Below are 19,053 nucleotides of genomic sequence, written 5' to 3' on the forward strand. Positions count from 1 at the left end.
AGCTGCGGCTTTTTTTTCTCCCAGCCACTAAAAATTAGCACATTATAGTGAACCAGTCAACATGCAGGATCTCTGTATTTACAGGCATTTATATTGAATAGTACAGTGTACCAAAATGCTATTTGAACTGTAAATTATGGGCAACAATCAGTTTCCTTTCCTTTTTTTAATTATTTTTTTTTTATTATTATTATTATTATGAAAAGCTTGGTAAACCAGAAATGCTGAGCATTGGAAAGCCAACAGCCAAACTGCAGAGCGCTCATACTGTAAACTTCCTCATTTGGAATACCAGCCAGATAAAACAACAAATAATTTCCTAAAATATAACCCTTATTAATCTATTAAAACTCAAAAAATCCCAGCAGGACCACAGACCCACCCCCCAAAAAATTTTTTTTAAATACTCCCTTCCTTACCCTGATAAGGCGGCTATTCCATTTCAATTAGGGAAAGGAAAGGGTAGTTTTTGGTCCTGCTGGGATTTTTTGAGTTTTAATAGATTAATAAAGTTTACCGTATTTTTCAAACTATAAGACCTCTAGGATTTAGAGGAGGAAAAAGAGAGACAATTATTTTTCATCAGAACCCAAGCTCCATTAGACCACAAAATCAGACGACCAAGCTCCATCAGACCCGGAGCCCCGATCAGCCCTCGGGTCGGAGCCCAAAAAAAAATTACCCTCATTGCTCCAGACGTCGCTTCCACTCTGCAGATCCTGGACTCATCGCTCCCTGGTCTTCTTCCGGCCCACACTGCACTGTGACCTGACGTCACACAGCCTCAGGTCATAGTTCGTGTCTACGTGCACTATGTCCTGACTCTGACTCATTGTGTTCTGACTGTGTACAATGCGGTGCCTGGAAAAAGGGAACCAGGGAGGGTGACAACAGCCGGTGCAGCACTTCCTGCCTCCTGCATAGTAATGACCGCTTCCATAATGGAAGTGGTTATTACCATTCGGACTATAAGATGCACTGCCATTTTCCCCTCACTTTTGTGCATCTTATAGTCTGAAAAATACAATATATTTTAGGGAAGGTTTTTTGTAGTTTTTTCTGACTGGTATTTTGAATCTGGTACTTTTCCTTTTCATTGAAGCCTGCTGATATCTGAGTGATCAGTTCTGTGAGTTAATTTTCCTCATTTGAAAACCTGATGTGCAAATACATGTAACTCCCACCTTAGCAGTTTAGCCTATTTACTTAAAAGGGGTTGTCTCACCCCAGACATTGGGGGCATACCCGATGTAGTAGAGTTAACACTGATGCTTTCTGAGATTTTTGAGATGTGTTATCTAAACTAAGCAAACACCCTCAATTGCTTTTCAATGGCTTTTGTTTCAAGAGAACACAATGATTTAGGAGATTTGAGTTAAGAGTGAGTGCTAACCCTGCTACATCTGCATCTCTAGGATATGCCTCCAATGTCAGATACAGTGCCTTGCAAAAGTATTCACCCCCCTTGACTTTTTTCATATTTTGGTGCCTCACAACCTGGAATTAACATGGATTGTTTGAGGATTTGCATCATTTAATTTACAGAACATGCCCATAACATTGATGATTTGTTTTTGTTTTTATTGTGACGCAAACAACAAATAGGACAAAATAACAGAAGAAGTCAATGTGCTTAACTAGTCACCCCCTAAAGTCAATACTTTTGGATAAATCTCTGAGCTTGCCACATCTTACCACTAAGATTTTTGCCCATTCCTCCTTGCAAAACTACTCCAGCTCCTTCAAGTTGGATGGTTTGCATTTGTGAACAGCAATCTTTAAGTCTGACCACAGATGTTCTATTGGATTGAGATCTGGGCTTTGACTAGGCCATTCCAACACATTTACACGTTTCCCCTTAAACCACTCAAGTGTTGCTTTAGCAGTGTGTTTGGGGTCATTTTCCTGCTGGAAGGTGAACCTTTGTCCTAGCCTCAAATCACGCACAGAGTGGGACAGGTTTTGCTCAAGAATATCCCTGTATTTAGCACCATCCATCTTTCCCTCAACTCTGACCAGTTTCCCAGTCCCGGCTGCTGAAAAACATCCCCACAGCATGATGCTGCCACCACCATGTCTCACTGTGGGGATGGTGTTCTTTGGGTGATGTGATGTGTTTGCGCCAGAAATGGCGTTTTCTTTAATAGCCGAAAAGTTGAATTTTAGTCTCATCAGACCAGAGCACCTTCCTCCATACATTTTGGGAGTCTCCCACATGCCTTTTCGCAAACTCACAATGTGCCTTTTTGTTTTTAGCTGAAAGTAATGGCTTTCTTCTGGCCACTCTGCCATAAAGCCCAACTCTATGGAGCGTATGGCTTATTCTCGTCCTATGTACAGATATTCCAGTCTCTGCTGTGGAACTCTGCAGCTCCTTCAGGGTTACCTTTTAAGTCTCTGTGCTGCCCCTCTCTGATTATGCCCTCCTTGCCCGGTCCATGAGTTTTGGTGGGCGGCCGTCTCTTGGCAGGTTTGCTGCTGTGCCATGTTCTCTCCATTTGGTTATTATAGATTTGATGGTGCTCCTGGGGATCATCAAAGATTTGGATATTTTTTTTTTATAACCTAACCCTGACTTGTACTTCTCAACAACATTGTCCCTTACTTGTTTGGAGAGTTCCTTGGTCTTCATGGCAGTGTTTGGTTAGTGATGCCTCTTGCTTAGGTGTTGCAGTCTCTGGGGCCTTTCAAAAAAGGTGTGTATATGTAATGACAGATTATTTGACACTTAGCTTGCCCACAGGTGGACATCATTTCACTAATTATGTGACTTCTGAAGGTAATTGGTTGCACCAGAGCTTTTTTGGTGCTTCCTAACAAAGGGGGTGAATACATACGCTCATGTCAATTTTCTGTTTTCTATTTCTAAACAATAGTTTTATTTATATATTTTTCTCATTTCACTTCACCAACTTAGACTATTGTGTTCTGATCCATGACATAAAATTCAGATTAACAAAACATTGAACTTAAGGCTGTAATGTAACAAAATATGAAAAAAGTCAAGGGGGGTGAATACTTTTGCAAGGCACTGTAGGTGCCAACTCTGGGACCTGCACTTATCTTTAGAATGGAGAACGCAGCGTGAAGGAGGGCACACACTGCATGCGCGGCCACCCCCTTTTTATTTCTATGGGAGCGACAAAAAGAGCTGAGCGCTGCACTCGGCTAGTTTCAGAAGTCCCATTGAAATTAATAGGAAGCGCAACACGCAAGTGCAGCCACCGCTCGGCTCCATTCACTTCTATGGGGTTGACAGAATTAGCGAGTCAGCGCTGGGCTATTTTCGGTGCACCCATAGGAATGAATGGAGGGCGGTGGCACATACACATTGCACCCTCCATTCTAAAGATAGGAATGAATGGAGGGCGGCCGCGCATGCGGTGTGTGCTCGCCTTCACTTTGCGTTCTAAAGATAAGTGCAGGTCCCAAAAATGGGGTCCGCACCTATCAGACATATCCTAGCGATATGCCCCCAATGTCTGAAATAAGACAACCTCTTTAAAGTGAACTTACACTCCTGTGGAGCAGTGGTGCCTTGTAATTACAAGTACTCACTTCATTCACTTGATTGCAGCGAGTGCTTTTCATCACACTGCACTTCCGAGACAACGGGCAGTGTAATGAACTGGAAGCGGCGCTCACATGGCGCACCGCCTCCTCTTCATACAGCTGAATGCATATGGTGCCAGGTGTCGGACCCCTGCCGGTCACATATTGATGACCTGTCCTGACATATTGCTGTGCAACCCCTTTAAAGCCTCAGGCACACAACCGTGTCTGTACTGCGGTCTGCAAAATACGGACACCTTCTGTGTGCACTCAGCATTTCAGCTGATCGGTGGGGGTGCTAGGAGTCGAATCCCCAACGATCTGATACTGATGAACTGTCCTGAGGATAGGTCATCAATATATATTGCTGCACAACCCCTTTAATAATATGAACCATAGTCACTGTATCTGACCATGTTTTTAAGAAAAAGAAAAAAAGATCTTAAAATGTATCTCTACACAAGTCTGACACTTACACAATGCAGAATTCTAAGAAAAAAAATTTAGATTCTATTTTTAATAAAACATTTTTTCTTTATTTTATTTTTTTAGTCCCACAAGGGGGCTTTCACATACAATCCTTTAATCTCCTCACATAGTGTACTATATGCTCAGTAGAAATTGACAGCCTACATTGGACTTCCAGCTGCCCTGTGAAGACATTTGACACCCCGCGATCATGGGTAACCCCTCCCCCCCCCCCCCCCCCTTCCCCGAAACCACTTAGGTGCCGCTGTTGAATGGATAGGTGGCCATGTTTATCAGGTGCACTCTACATTCACCGTGAACTCCCATAGCAATGAATGGAGAGCATGCTGTGCATACAGTCTATAGATAGGTGTGGGAACTACACCTATCTCACATTGATGATACATCCTAGCAATATGGGCTAACTCCTTTAACAGGCTTTGCATAAATCCATAATACAAATCAATATACAAAATTTTGTAATAAATCTTATCAGACAAAAATGTCTCTTTCTCCATCTAGCAGCTCACTCCTCCTTACACCTTCTTTCTCCATGCACCTGTACGGGCAGCATGTAATCTAATCGTTCAGTGATCTATCAGTCCTCCCCATCTTTCAAGATAGATTTAGCAGAGTTAGTTTACGATAGGGGAGAAAAGGGGTTTTTCCCTGAGACCGTGTACTACAGAGTTTCTGATTCACCAGTGCTATTGATTTATGCAGTGTTAGTTTAAAGGAGATCAGTGAGCTGTTGTGTGTTTTCTGTGATTTTTCTTTTTACAGAGCATAATTTACAGCTTCTTTTTGTGGTAACAAATTAAACCACTGTAATGAAAAATCACGTGTTCTCTGGACCATAGCCATTTTTGTTGGAAAAACAAAAAAAGTGCTTACAGAGAAAATAATGTAGCCAAGGCTGGAGCAATGCTCTGCACAAGGTTTACTACAGAAATAAGAGTTGAATTCCAGATTTTCAGTTATCCCCTTCAATTCAATTGTTCCCTTTTAAAAAGGTAGATATACAGTATACAATATAAATAGTATACAGCAGCTGCTAGTAACATCCATATGTGTGGACATAAAATCTGCTTACTGCTGCTATTCACATTTGGTATATTTATTTTTATTTTCTATTAAAACTAGGTTTTCTGTTGGTAACTAAAGGTGTCTGAGGCTGTAATCATACCCTCAGTGGGTCGAGTGACCTATCGGCATACCAATCACGGCGCTGTGGCTGTGATGACGGCCTCGGACAGTATGACTATATTCAGAGGAGCAGCTCGCCCATAGTTACTGCCTCTGCAGAAGCTTTATATGCAAGTATATCTGTAACCATGCTTGAGAGGAATATGGCCGTGGTGGCGGCAGCAGCAGCTTAGTATGGGTAATCCATGGGACAGGTATTCGAGACATTTTAGAGACTTTTGTCAGGCATAGGGTATGGCCACTTGTGAAGTACATGTTGCAAATTTTCCCAGCATTTCCATTAGCAGAAAAGTAGATGCTGCAGACACTTTTCGCAAGATAAAATCTGCAATAACTTTACACATAGTGTGTATTCTAAAATCGGCAACATTTCAGTTTATAGTGTGCATTTCACCTTTTGCCACAGATTTCACCCAATGCAATGCAAAAGGTGAACTCTTCTGTCACTGAAATCTGCAGCAAAATGTGCAGTTTGCGCTACAGATTTTCCACATGCGGACCTGTACCATTAATTCGTTACTGACTTTTAAAAAAACTGCTTATGTCAAAGGTTTTTTTCATTGAGGGTCAGAGTGCTGAGACCCCCCTAGAATGAGGGGAGACAATCGTGCTATTCTTGCACAAGATGGGCCCCATACAAGTCTATGGGTCCATCTATATTTTGTCCTCAGCAGTGAGCATATGTGCGTGCTTCTCTCCCCTCGTTCTAGAGCTTGGTAGAGGTCTCAGACCCTCACTGATCAAAATTTGATATACACTGCCTGTCCAAAATAAATAAGGTCACACACTAATATTTTGTTGGACCGCCTTTGATTACGGCACGCATTCGCTGTGGCATTGTTTCGATAAAAATCTTGTGACCTTGCAGAAGCTTCCTTCCAGTGTTGCATTCATTTTTCACCAAGTTCTTGCATTGATGATGGTAGAGTCTGACTGCTGAGCAAAGCCTTCTCCAGCACATCCCAAAGATTCTCAATGGGGTTAAGGTCTGGACTCTTTCACAATTTGAGTCAGATGAATCCTGGCATTGTCATCTTGGAATATGCCCATGTCATCAGGGAAAAAAAAAATCCATTGATGGAATAACCTGGTCATTCAGTATGTTCAGGTAGTCAGCTGACACCATTCTTGGAGCACATACTATTGCTAAACCTAGACCTGACCAACTGCAGCAACCCCAGATCATAGCACTGCCCCCACAGGCTTGTACAGTAGGCACTAGGCATGATGGGTGCATCACTTCATCTGCCTCTCTTCTTACCCTGATGTGTCCATCACTCTGGAACAGGGTAAATCTGGACTCATCAGACCACATAACCTTCTTCCATTGGTCCAGAGTCCAATCTTTATGCTCCCTAGTGAATTGAAGCCTTTTTTTCCTGGTTTGCCTCACTGATTTGTGATTTTCTTACAGCTACACAGCTGTTCAGTCCCAATCCCTTGAGTTCCCTTTGCATTGTGCGTGTGGAAATGCTCTTACTTTCACTATTAAACATAGCCCTGAGCTCTACTGTTTTTCTTGATTTGATTTCACCAAACGTTTAAGTGATCGCCGATCACGATCCTTCAGGATTTTTTCCCGCCACATTTTTTCCTCGAATACGATAGGTCCCCACTATCCTTCCAGTTTTTAATAATGCGTTCCTAACAGTTCTTAACCCAATTTAGTAGTTTCTGCAGTCTCCTTAGATGTTTTCTCTGCTTGATGCATGCCAATGATTTGACCCTTCTGAAACAGACTAACATCTTTTCCACGACCACGAGATGTGTCTTTCCACATGGTTGTGTAAGAAATGAGAAGCAACTCATCACACCAGTTGGGGTTAAATAACGTATTGCCAGCTGAAAGATAGTCGCCCATGCAGTAATTATCCAATAGGAGGCTCATAACTATTTGCTTAGTTAAATCCAGGTGGCGACTTTTTGGGGGGGACAAGCAGTGTATCTCTCTGACATATCAAAAGTTGTTTTTTTTTCCCCTCTATAGATAACAATATGTCAAGTGGGATGCTCTGTGTGTTTGTTTTGCCTATTAGGCTGTGAATGGCGGACGTATCCTGCCTTTCCCCCAGCAAGCGAGATCTCTATTTTTACTTTTTTTGTCTCCATAAGTATGGATACTTGCATGAAATTATTCTTAATCATGTTGCAAATCACAAATTTACGGACTGAAGGATTTTATATTATAATTGTAATATGGATATGAATTTTTGCATTATAAATTAATAAAACATATTTAAAAAAAAAAAACGTTTTTTTTTTTTTTTTTAAACGTTAGTGCTGCTTTAAACTTAGGCCATAAAACTTCTCTCCACCTCCTGTATCGGCAATGCTATTGAGACTAAAAATACTAATACATTTTGGCATCCCAAAAAGATTGTATGAGAAGTACAACCAGCTTTTGCATACACGTCATACTGTTAGCTTATATTTTAAACAATGTTGTATTGTTCTCTGCATCTTCTTTTTTAATTGTAGTTGTTCGTTGTGATTGTAAGTTTGTCTCTTTACAACTTGCTAACTCTCATATGGATTGCCTCCCAGTGTCACTCTATTGCTCATCTCGGCTGGATGCCTTCCAATACACGACCAACAGGTACTGTCATTTCTTTCTTTTCATCAGTTGTGCTGGATATAGTGAATGGATTTTTTTGCAGGTACTTGGGAGTCTGCATCCTTCCTCAGATGTCCTACTGCGAACTGCATTCACCAAGAAGATCCATCTCAGAAACCGCAGGTGTGAAGGGAGAACTGAGGCGGTAGTACAGCACGGCGCGAGGGAGTGGGGAGGAGAGAACGGTCTCTCACAGCAGGGGAGGATGAGTATATAGTATGTACTACAGTGCAGTTTACAGAGAGGTAGTGATCGCACAGCTTGCAGGAGCATTTGCCGCACATAACACTTTAAGGCAATTCCCACTAGGATATTATTTTGAATCTTATTGGAAAAGTAGAAGTCAGACCAACAAATAAAAAAATAAAAAATCAAGAAAAAAAATGCATCTTGTAAAGGTCCTGGCACTTCATAACATAACCAAATCTAAACTGAGCCTTTACTTTCACTAGATTGTTGCTACCATCCACCATGAGTTCAGAAATGGCGCCATATGTAAGCTCCCTGTGTGGGATGATAATCAGCTTCTTGCTATTCTGCCTCTCTTTTAGACAGTGTCATATTTTTCTGCCGGTATGGTATGTATTGCTGCATCAACGATTCATCTCAAGACAAAACTTGACAAGGAGCTTGAAGGGGTTGTGGAGGGGTTTTATATTGATGACCCATCCTCAGGCTAGGTCATCAATATCTGATCAGCGGGGGTCCGTCAACTGTTGGAAGAGGGGGGCGGTGCTCTATGCGAGCGCTACTTCCTCTTCATTACACTGCCCGTCGTCTCGGAAGTGCAGTGTAATTTACAAGTACTCACTCCCTTGTCATTACACTGCAGCCAATGCAAAGGAGAAAATGTGTAGTGTAATGAGATTCTTGGAAAAATCCAATTTCTTTCTCTTTACACTGCATTTTTCTAATCTCTGATAAGCTGCTATTTTCTAACTTCCAGATGATTGCAGCAGCAGTGTACTTGTAGTTAAGGCTCAGTTTTACTCGCCTTGACCTTAGAAGATGTACTTATTCTTGTCTTTTTTTTTTATGTTCTGACTTTTGTATTTTCCAGATGATGAAAGATCCACAATTAGATCCCAGTGGACATTCCCCATATGTGATATATGCTGCAAACTCTCCTGTTGGCCCACGTAGTACATAAGGACACACACTGATCCTCCACCTACTGTGTGAGGCTGCTCTCTCCTATACTTCTTCCTACCCCTTCTGGCCATGCTACCGTGTTTCCCCGAAAATAAGACCTAGCCCTATTTTGCAGGGTTTTGGGAGTAGGGCTTAAATATAAGCCCTACTCCAAAAATAAGCCGTAGATAAATTTTATATTTATGGATTCAGCAGCTCGGGAGAGCTCACTAATGGCTCCTAAGCTGCCCGTGCAGGACCTCGGCGCTCTCCCAGCTGATCGGAGGCAGGCAGGAGTTACGGTACAGCAGCGCAGGCTGCCAACAATTAGCCTTCAGTGAAGCCGCTAGCCCTCGCATACCTCGTGGCTGGCGGCTTCACTAAATGCAAAATTAAGCTGGCAGCCGCGCTTCCATCTACGGTACCGAACAGGTACATCGCTGGGTGGCTTCTCTACCCTGTACTGCCGCCAGCCCGCACGTTCTAACTTACCCCTAACGTAGATGAATGAGGCAGCTCCTCCCCCACATCCACCAATCAGCACACTGTCATCTCTTGCGCCGGATCTCCCTGGTAACGTACCGTACATATTGCTGCCTAGGGGCTCAGGGGCAGTGTACGTACGGTACCAGAAAAAAGTGTGGCATTGCCTGCCAGAGTCTTGTACCGTTATCATACCGTAGTACTGTGCCACCCACTGTGATTATACTGTATTTGAATAAATCAAGATTTTGTGTTCAAGCATTAATGTGTGATTGTTGTTCATGGAGCCAAAATAAGCTCTATCCCGATAATAAGCCCTAACCCTTTTTTCGGAGAAAAAAATAATATAAGACCTTGTCTTATTTTCAGAGAAACACGGCCTCCTCAGTCCTCCCTTTCCATCTGCTGCTTCTGAGATGGTTCCTCTTGGTCACTGCAGCTCACTATTTGACATCTGATGACGCAGACATCTGCAGGATCCACAACTAGAGGACACAGTCTGGGATATATGCCCATGTAACAAAGTTTAGTTTCACAATATAGCAAGTCGATTGGCACTCATTTAGGTCCTTCATACAGACTATTGGCCAAGTAAATGGCCACATAAATGTTGGGATTGTCCATGCGCCCTCTCATTTACATTATTGTTGGCAGCACATCCCCTGTTCACATGGGGCGATGTTCTGTTGATGAAAGATACGTTTTATACAGATCCATGCTGCTTTTTAGTTGGCTGATCGGCAGGCCTTTTACAGCGGGTAATGATTGACAAGGAATCCGCCCAAGTACATGGCCCTTAAGGGTAGCCTGTACCAAATCTGATGATAGAGCACACTGTCGAAATCTACCAGATAACATACCATTCAGTACACCAGTAGCAAATACTTAGCAAAGCGGGAAAGAGGAGGCAAAATAGGTTTAGGTTATGGGATGCTGAGACAGTGAAAAGGAGGGTTTAGTAAAGTGTGGCTTTTTGGGGGTGTTATAGAACATTTTTAAAGCGCTCTGTAGTGTATAGTGTGTCTTTGGGTTAGTTTTAGGTCTTACGCACACAAACCGCGTGCCGGCCGTTCCTTGAATTGGGGACCGCAATTTGTGCCCAAAGCTCGGGCACTATCCATGTGGTTGCCGCAGACGGATCCAGACCTATTCAGCTTTAATGGGTCCATGATCTGTCCGCACCGCAAAAAAAAAAAATAGAGCATGTTCTATTTTTTTTGCGGCATGGAGAGAAACCGGCCGTGTGCATGCTGCATCACAGATCCATTCTCTTGAAAGGGGTCCGCAATCCGGAAGCAGTGGTGCAGAACAGAGGCACAGAACCCCATGGAAGTACTACAGAATACTTACATGGGGTTCTGTGCCTCTGTTCCGCACCCCTCCTTCCAGATTGCAGACGCATTCAAGAGAATGGGTCTGCATCTGTGATATGGTGTGCACATGGCCGGTGCCCGTATATTGCGGACCTGCTGTTTACGGGCCGAAATACGGACACAACCCCGGGCAACGGCAGAGTACATGAGGCGTTAGGGTTGATGGGGGGGAGGATAGACTGAATTCTCCTAGGAGCCCATACATTCAAGGCAAAAACCAAATTTTTGTATTCTATTGCCCTTAGCCACAACTTATGTCAGTGAGCTTGGGATTTACATTTAAAAAAAAAAAATGGAAAAAAGGTGAAAATAACATTTCATTTTCCTTTCATACTAGCCAGTTTTTATTTCTGTCTCAGAAATAATTGTAAATGAGCCAATACTACCAGGTCTAATGGCATTTCTGTTTAAGATAAATGAGCAAAGACAGCAGATTGAAGTAGGAATGTTTTACTATATTTAAAAAAAACTTTGATCCATTTAGAAAACGGAAGAAGAGTTCTAGCACTACAGGGCAGTATAGAATGTGGAAATCTATAGACAATAGGACATATAGGGTTAAATCCTGAAGCTGGAAGTATATGCTTTCAATCTGCCTCAGCGAATTGGCTTCATTCTGTGCCCACTATGTTACCTCGCCCATGGTTATATTTACAGTACGGTGCTGCGGTTAGATCGCATTGATACTGTTGGCAGATGGCGGCTTTAATGCACCTCCAGCCTTCACAGATTAGCTTTAACTGCAGATCCATGCAATGGAGATTTGGATAAATGGACCTGGAGTGCGGAGACTAGTTTCCTTTTCCAAGTGTAATGGAACGTACAAATCATATTTCAGGAACAGCCATCTGTATTTTATTCCTTCCAGAGGAGAATCTTTAATTTAGTAATGGCGGTGGCGCTGTGCACAGTTTCCGTTACATCTGATATAGTGTGCAGTGACAGATAGCTGTGTACATAGGGACAGACATTTTCTGTGCTTGTGTAAATCATCCGTCTAGATTCAATCATCTTAATGCACTTTCGCTCTCATTTGTTCTAGTAATTTATGATATGCTCTGCTTACTATCCCCCTTTTTTTTTTTTCTTTATTTTTTTTTTTACTTCTCCATACAGATTAGTTTTATTGCAGCTAAAATACTTCATCATAATGTATCTCCATATGCATACTTTTATATTGTATTAGTTTAATTAAAGCTGCACTATGACTCCCATGGATTTGTATGGAGTGGCAGTTTAGATCCCCACCTATGAGTTGTGCAAGTAGAAAGGGAGACAGGGTTTGGGGCTGATGTCCCTTGTTCTAGTGGTCAGTCCCTTATCGATCATTCTTACTCAAAAAAGTGTCTCATTTATCCACTGAACAGGTGATTAAAGGGCATCTGTCAGCTGAAGGCATCTGTGTTGGTCCCATGTCCATATGTGCCTGTATTGCTGAGAAAAATGATGATTTAATATATGCAAATGTACCTCTAGGAGCAACAGGGGCGTTGCCGTTACTCCCAGAGGTTTAGCCCTCTCTAACTGCTGCGCCCTCTCCACTTTGATTGACAGGGCCCGATGTGATGATGTTTACACTGCCTGGCCCTGTCAATCATAGTGGAGAGGGCGCGGCAGTTGCAGAGAGAGCAGAGCCTCTAGGTGTAACAGCAAGGCCCCCCATTGCTCCTAAAGGCTCATTTGCATATAGTAAAACTTCATTTTTCTCAGCAATTCGGGCATATATGAACATGGGACCAACACAGATGTTTTCAGCTGCCAAGCGCACATGTAACAGGTCATCCAGTTTCATAGGTACAAAGCTGCTGACAGATGGTGGATTGCACAATATATTAAAAGTGAAGAAGTCTTTTGACACTGGTAGCATCCTTGGTTCCCTTAGTCAGGGCTGGCATTGGGGGAGGGGGGGGGGGTGGCAAACTGGGCCATTGCCCAGGGCCCCATCGTCTAAAGGGCCCCCCTGCTTCAGTGCTGATGTTCAGTTGAACGTCCGTGGAAGAAAACTGGTGGATAGCTGAAAAGATCCACTTTCCAATGCATTGTAAGGCCCCCTTCCTGCACACATAACAAGTCATTACTACAGTGCTGCTCTGCAAACTGACAGCTCCAGACACCAGCAATACTCTTCTACTGGAGCTGTAGGACCTGTGATGATGTCACGTGCAGGAGGCGGAGCTGAGCAGAGAGAAGGGGGATGAAGGACCTGCGATGACCTCACCATCATGTGACCAGAACTGGAGGAGGAGCTAAGCAATGCAGTAAAGTAATAAAGAAGACGACCAGTAATGCATGGAAAGAAGTGAAGGATTCAATGTAAGTGCAAGGAAAGTGCTGGGAGTTGTAGTCCTCTCCTCTTATACCTCCTGTTATATAATATCAGAGTACAATACAAGATGAGGTATGAGGAGAGGACTAAAACTCCCAGCATGTCCAGCTTATGTAATATCAGAGTACATTACAAGAGGAGGTATAACAGGAGAGGACTACAACTCTAAGCATGTCCCGGACATTATTATGTAATATCAGTGTACATTACAACACCCTGGATATACTGGGAGTTGTAGTCCTCTCCTCCTTATAGCGCCTCCTATAATGTACACTGATATTACATAATAACAGCTTGGACATACTGGGAGTTGTAGTCCCATCTTCTTATACGTCCCCCTGTAATGTTCTCTGATAATAATGGCTTAGACATGCTGGGAGTTATAGTACTCTCGTCCTATACCTCCTGCGGTAATGTGCTCTGCATTAGGGCCGGGAAGATGGATAGGGGAGGGTAGTCATCCTCCTAGGGCGCCACTTCGCCCCATAAAGGGGGGCGCACTCATGGCCGTCCAACTTCACAAGCCTCAGGCCGCTCGGCCTCAAGCGTGTGAGGCATTAGAACAGCGCAAGAAGCCGCAATAACATCAATGCATCCTCCTGCGCTGGGTCTTGCATGATAGCGCGTTCCCGCGAGACCCAGAGCAGGAGTGGTGATGTCATTGGTACTGCATGCATCAGGACTTAGCAACACAAGCCACAGATAAAACTGTCCGCACCAGGAAAGGAAGAAGGAGATAATTATATATACACTGTAAGGGATAGTCTCTTTTTAGGGGGTCACATTCACAGATATCTCACCAGACAACGGATTTTCATGTCCAAACTGTGCATTTATTTTGACACTCTTCTCATAAAGGATAGTCTAGTTATACATCACTGGGTGGGGTGAGGTTCCCGCACCGCCAACACTTAAAACACAAATAAACTCCTGCCCGTCTAGGCGCTACCTAAACACAATACGTCCCTATCTCACTCAGAGCACAGTTCACGCATAGACATTATATGCGACTTTCCTCAGCCAACATCAATACTGCAGCCTCAAGGCTGTGGCAACTCCAGTACCTTTTTAGGGAGTGTGGCCCAGTAGTCCTTCAGACGCTGGGCGTGCAACCCTTGTTCTCTAGGTCCTCCAAACTTCAGGCTATTCAAAGCCTTGTGGCCCCTCAGTCCTCCTGACTGAAACCACACAGAGCCTCTGCTTCACAAAACAGTCTTGCTCTCCCTCCTCAGACTGACCTACTCTGAGGCGCTTTATGCAAGCCTGATTACAGCAGGTCTCACCTGCGATCAACTCAGGTAGAAAGGAAAACCCATACTGGAAAGGTGTGGACTGGGAACTCCCTCTACCAAGCCTAGCCACCAGTCCAAGTAAAATCCAGCCCAGAAAATGTATACAAACTGCCACTCTCTGGATTTTATCTGTCTCACCCATCTGAGGTACCTGAAGTGGGACAACACACCTTCCAGCACTGTTCACATTACCACAATACCTAGCACTACTGAGGCGGAATGGAGGAGCATTATATACTGGCACTACGGGGGAACATTATATGTATGTGTGTATATAATGACACTATGGGGGGGAGCATTATATATTGGAACTGGTGGGAGGCACTACAGGGGGACATTAGAGCCAGTGGGGGTATTATGGTTATATTATTACTACTAGAGTACTGTAGGGGCACCATAAGCTGTTTCAGGATACGGCGTGCTCTGTGCGCACATATCGTCTCCCTTCTCTATTCCTGCTCACCACTGTATGTCTATGGGACAGCCATCTGCTCAAACAGCTAATCGGCAGGGGTGTCAGGTGTTGGACGTGGGACTGTGTTTTTAGTACATTATTACAAGATTTGGGGCCCCACTTTTGATTTTGCCCAGGACCACATTTTGTCTAAAACCGGCCCTGCCCTTAGTGCATAATAGCATTTGACAGCCACATGTAGCTCCTGATCTGCTGGGGAAGGGAACGCTGTTCTAGTCTACACCAGTGCTTCTCAATCTTTTTCAAGCCAAGTACTCTAGTAACAAGAGGTTTCAACCGAATTCCCCCAAACATGCAATGAGTTAGGCTGGGTTGACACAGGCGTCACGTTCTGGCTCAGGATGCATCCTGGGTGCATTGCGGCAAACCTACACGAGTAGGTACTTAATTTCAGTCAGTTTTGACTGCGATTGTGTTCCGTTGTTCAGTTTTTATCGTCCGGGTGCAATGCGTTTTGCACGTGCATGAAAAAAAAACACTGAATGTGGTACCCAGACCTGAAGTTCGGGTTTGGGTTCAAGGTTGTGTAGATGTAATTATTTTCCCTTATAACAAAAAAATTAACTCGCCTCCTCCAATTGATTGCGTGTTCTTTCTTCAGGACCTGTCAAAGGACCTGTGGTGACGTCACTGAGCTCATCACATGGTCCATCACTATGGTGATGTATCATGTGATGAGCACAGTGATGTCACCACAGGTCTTTGACAGGTCCTGAAGAAAGAACAGGAGACCGGCAGCTACATGATCAATTGGAGGAGGTGAGTTAATTTTCTTTATATTTTTTTTAACCCTCAATTGACCTTCAACCAAGCATTCTGTATTAAAGAATGCTATTATTTTCCCTTATAACCATGTTATAAGGGAAAATAATACAGTGAATAGACTTTCATCTTAGCAACCATGCGTTAAAATCGCACCGCATCCGCACTTGCTTGCGGATGCTTGCGATTTTCACGCAGCCCTATTCACTTCTATGGTCCCTGCTTTGCGTGAAAAACACACAATATAGAGCATGCTGCGATTTTCACGTAACGCACAAGTGATGCGTGAAAATCACCGCTCATGTGCAAAGCCCCATAGAAATGAATGGTTCTGGATTCAGTGCGGGTACAATGCGTTCACCTCACGCATTGCACCCGCGCGGAAATCTCGCCCGTGTGAACCCAGCCTTATAAGACTCCGATCACACTGCCATCCGAATCTCTATTGCAGATTGTGTCAGATTTCATGGGATGAATCGCACAGCATGCAGACTTTTTACCATCATCAGGACAATACACGCCCCATTGGGGCACTCACAGAACCAGTTATAAGGCTATGGCCTGATCATGTGGCCAAGCCGCGACCATCCATGGTAGCCACTGAACACGCAATTTACAGCAAAAATCACAAATCGTACATATGGCCCCCTTCTAGCATACCACAAGATGAATATAGGCCACAGAGATGCAGACTCTGATAGCTCCCTCATTCAGTGTGTCAGAATAGGTGGCGGTCACAGAACCACTGCCACCCCCTCCTGTTTAGATAGCGGTGGCAGCAGTGTGACACTTTCAGCACAGGAGGTGTTGAGGACAGCAGGTTTCTAGAGGTGATATACTTTGTAGGTTGTCAGCTGGCACATTTCTGCATGCCATGGTCATGTTACATTTTCATTATGACTTCAGGTACCTATTCCGCATGTTGAGAACCACTGCTCTATACTATGTTATAGACATAAATGATACATACAGAACAGATCTACTTGTGGTAGATAATGCAATCCAAATTATCCTTGAGCAATATTTCAGTAACGTTGGGCAGACATAAGGAATATGAATCTTCTATTTTTCTAAGTTAAACATGATCACAAGTGATCAAAACTAATTAAACCAAATTTCATTTTTACATAGGGAGTGTGTATGATGCAACAAAATGTTCTTATCATGGAAGTAATTATTATTATATTTTTTTTTTTACTAAATAGTGGCTCTGCAGATAAAAAAAAAGGCATCATTTTCAAATTCTTGACATGTGATGCCAAAAGCATCATATTCCCTCCATTTCAAGGGCAGGCACAGGGAAGGCAAAAGTAGCTAAGGCTTAGTTCACATTTCTGTTTTGGAGATTCGGCAGCCAGATCCAACAAAAATGCCGGTTGCTGGCCAGACAAAAAAAGTTGCATGCAAGTTTTTTTTTGTTCGGCCGAAACCCATTATTTATGCCAGGATCACCGCCAGACTCCATTGCAGTAAAGGGGATCTGGCGGTGAAGTATAGGATCCAGCAGGCTTCTCTGTGCCGGAAAACAGCCTGACGGATCTCCTAAAAGGAGATGTGAACGAGGCCTAAAGATCTGCTAATTAACTCCTCCTATCTCCGAAACATGGACCCTGTGTGAGTAATATAGGGGAGTAGGATATTGGGCAGATTTCTGAATATATTTATGCCATATTCCTAGCCTAAATACATAAAAAATAAAATAAAATGCTGGTTGGGCCAAATGCTGTTTTTATAATGCCCCAGTGCCACTTTTTTCACTGACCTATATGAATGTGACAAGTCACACCTAAAGCTACTCATTTATCATAAAATTCATTTTTTTTGTTTTTTTACTTTAAATAATTTTGGAAAATATCAGGTCCAACCTTGCTTGTCTTTTTTTTATTTTAAGAATCTGAATTATTTTACTTTTGGGATCATTATTTAAGTTTTACAAAGTAATGTGTGCATATTAAAGTGACGTTCTAGACTGAAATCGGGATATAGGATATGCACAGTATATACCGTACTTGTTTCCACATAGCTTTGCAAATCTCCATGTGCTGTTTGCTTTAGGTATGAATAAGCACAAAGCAAGCAATATGTATTCTAATTCCTGCCAATAAAAAAAAAAAATTGTTTCACGTGTGTCCTCGAAACCAGAGGGGCAGAGTGTTTGCCTGGCGAACTGTATGAAGTGGCAGGTATCCATGCTGCATGTTGTACTGCAGGGAAGTCTTCATATGAAACCAGGCAAATTGCCTTTTGCAAAACCCCCATGTTGTTTTGTGCTTCATATCAATGCAGAGAGCACCCCATGGGGTTCCCATAATGAATCAACAATTTAAACACAGTCGTTTCTAAATGTTTACCAGAATACAGATTTCTTGTCTTTAATTTCATGGGGAGTAATTATAATGGATGACATCAGTAGAAATCTCCCTTATGTGTTATCTTGAGTGGTAAGAGAAAGGGTTACATTTTGGATTCTTTCAGTGCAGGAAATGCATGTGTAGAATGAGGAACATTCTCTGAGGTCCACAAGTGTGCGCCCACCCAACTGGCCGCATGTTGAATTGCATATGTCATTTCTCTGTACTAAATGCTGCTCAAAATATAAATGGATCTTGCTATGGTAGGTTTTGAATATTTCGGCCATTCTGCATTTATGCTGTAGATTTAGAACAGTTGATCTGTGCAGCACTGCAGGTGGCGGGGAAGGCTCTGATTCTGTGTCAGATGTTTCGAATTTAAGGGATATGCTAATCCATCCCGTGAGATAATCCTAGTCTGCTCTTATGAAGTTCAAGGGGTATTCCAGTTTTGTAATTTTCAGCATCAATTGGCAGGAAACAGCACGTTATCACTTACTAATAGTGATTGTTTATCTGTAATGCCCCGTTTTTCTGCACTCCATCGTAGTCACGTGACATTTTCCACTGTCTTGATTCCTTATCCAGATGACCTCATGTCCGACCTGAGGCGTGGCGGCAAGGCATGCAATGCTCTGCCCTGTCGACACAGCATCAATGACCTTGCCGCTGAGGGCGGAGTTCTGCCGATTCTCCAGGACACAGGCTGTAGATGTGACGTCAGCAATGATGCTGTGTCTTAGGCCTCATGCACATGACCGTGCGTGCCCATGCATTGCACTGTCCGCAACGCATGGGCATCTACCATGTGCCCGCCGTCTGCGCAGACCCATTCACTTGCATGGGGTCCGTGATCCTCACTGCAAAAAAGTAGTGCATGCACTCTTTTTACTGTGCAGAGGCATGGACAGAAAACCCACGGAAGAACTCCGTAATGCTTCTGTGGGCTTCCAATCAGTGCCTCCATTACGCAACTGCACCGTATCCCCCGGATTGCAGACCCTTTCAAGTTAATGAGTC

General features: G+C 43.3%; 1 protein-coding gene across 2 annotated transcripts in view; it reads left to right on the top strand.

Moving 5' to 3' along the window:
• The window catches only part of TMEM241 (transmembrane protein 241), a 126,548-nt gene that overhangs the window by 49,051 nt on the left and 58,444 nt on the right, over positions 1-19,053 (top strand). For both annotated transcript variants that reach the window (XM_044293626.1, XM_044293627.1), the window contains exon 7: positions 7,771-7,822. In XM_044293626.1, coding sequence (XP_044149561.1) covers positions 7,771-7,822 — 52 coding nt within the window. The remainder of the gene's footprint in view (positions 1-7,770; positions 7,823-19,053) is intronic.

The sequence above is a fragment of the Bufo gargarizans genome, chromosome 5 (assembly GCF_014858855.1).
Source record: "Bufo gargarizans isolate SCDJY-AF-19 chromosome 5, ASM1485885v1, whole genome shotgun sequence".
Classification (NCBI taxonomy): domain Eukaryota; kingdom Metazoa; phylum Chordata; class Amphibia; order Anura; family Bufonidae; genus Bufo; species Bufo gargarizans.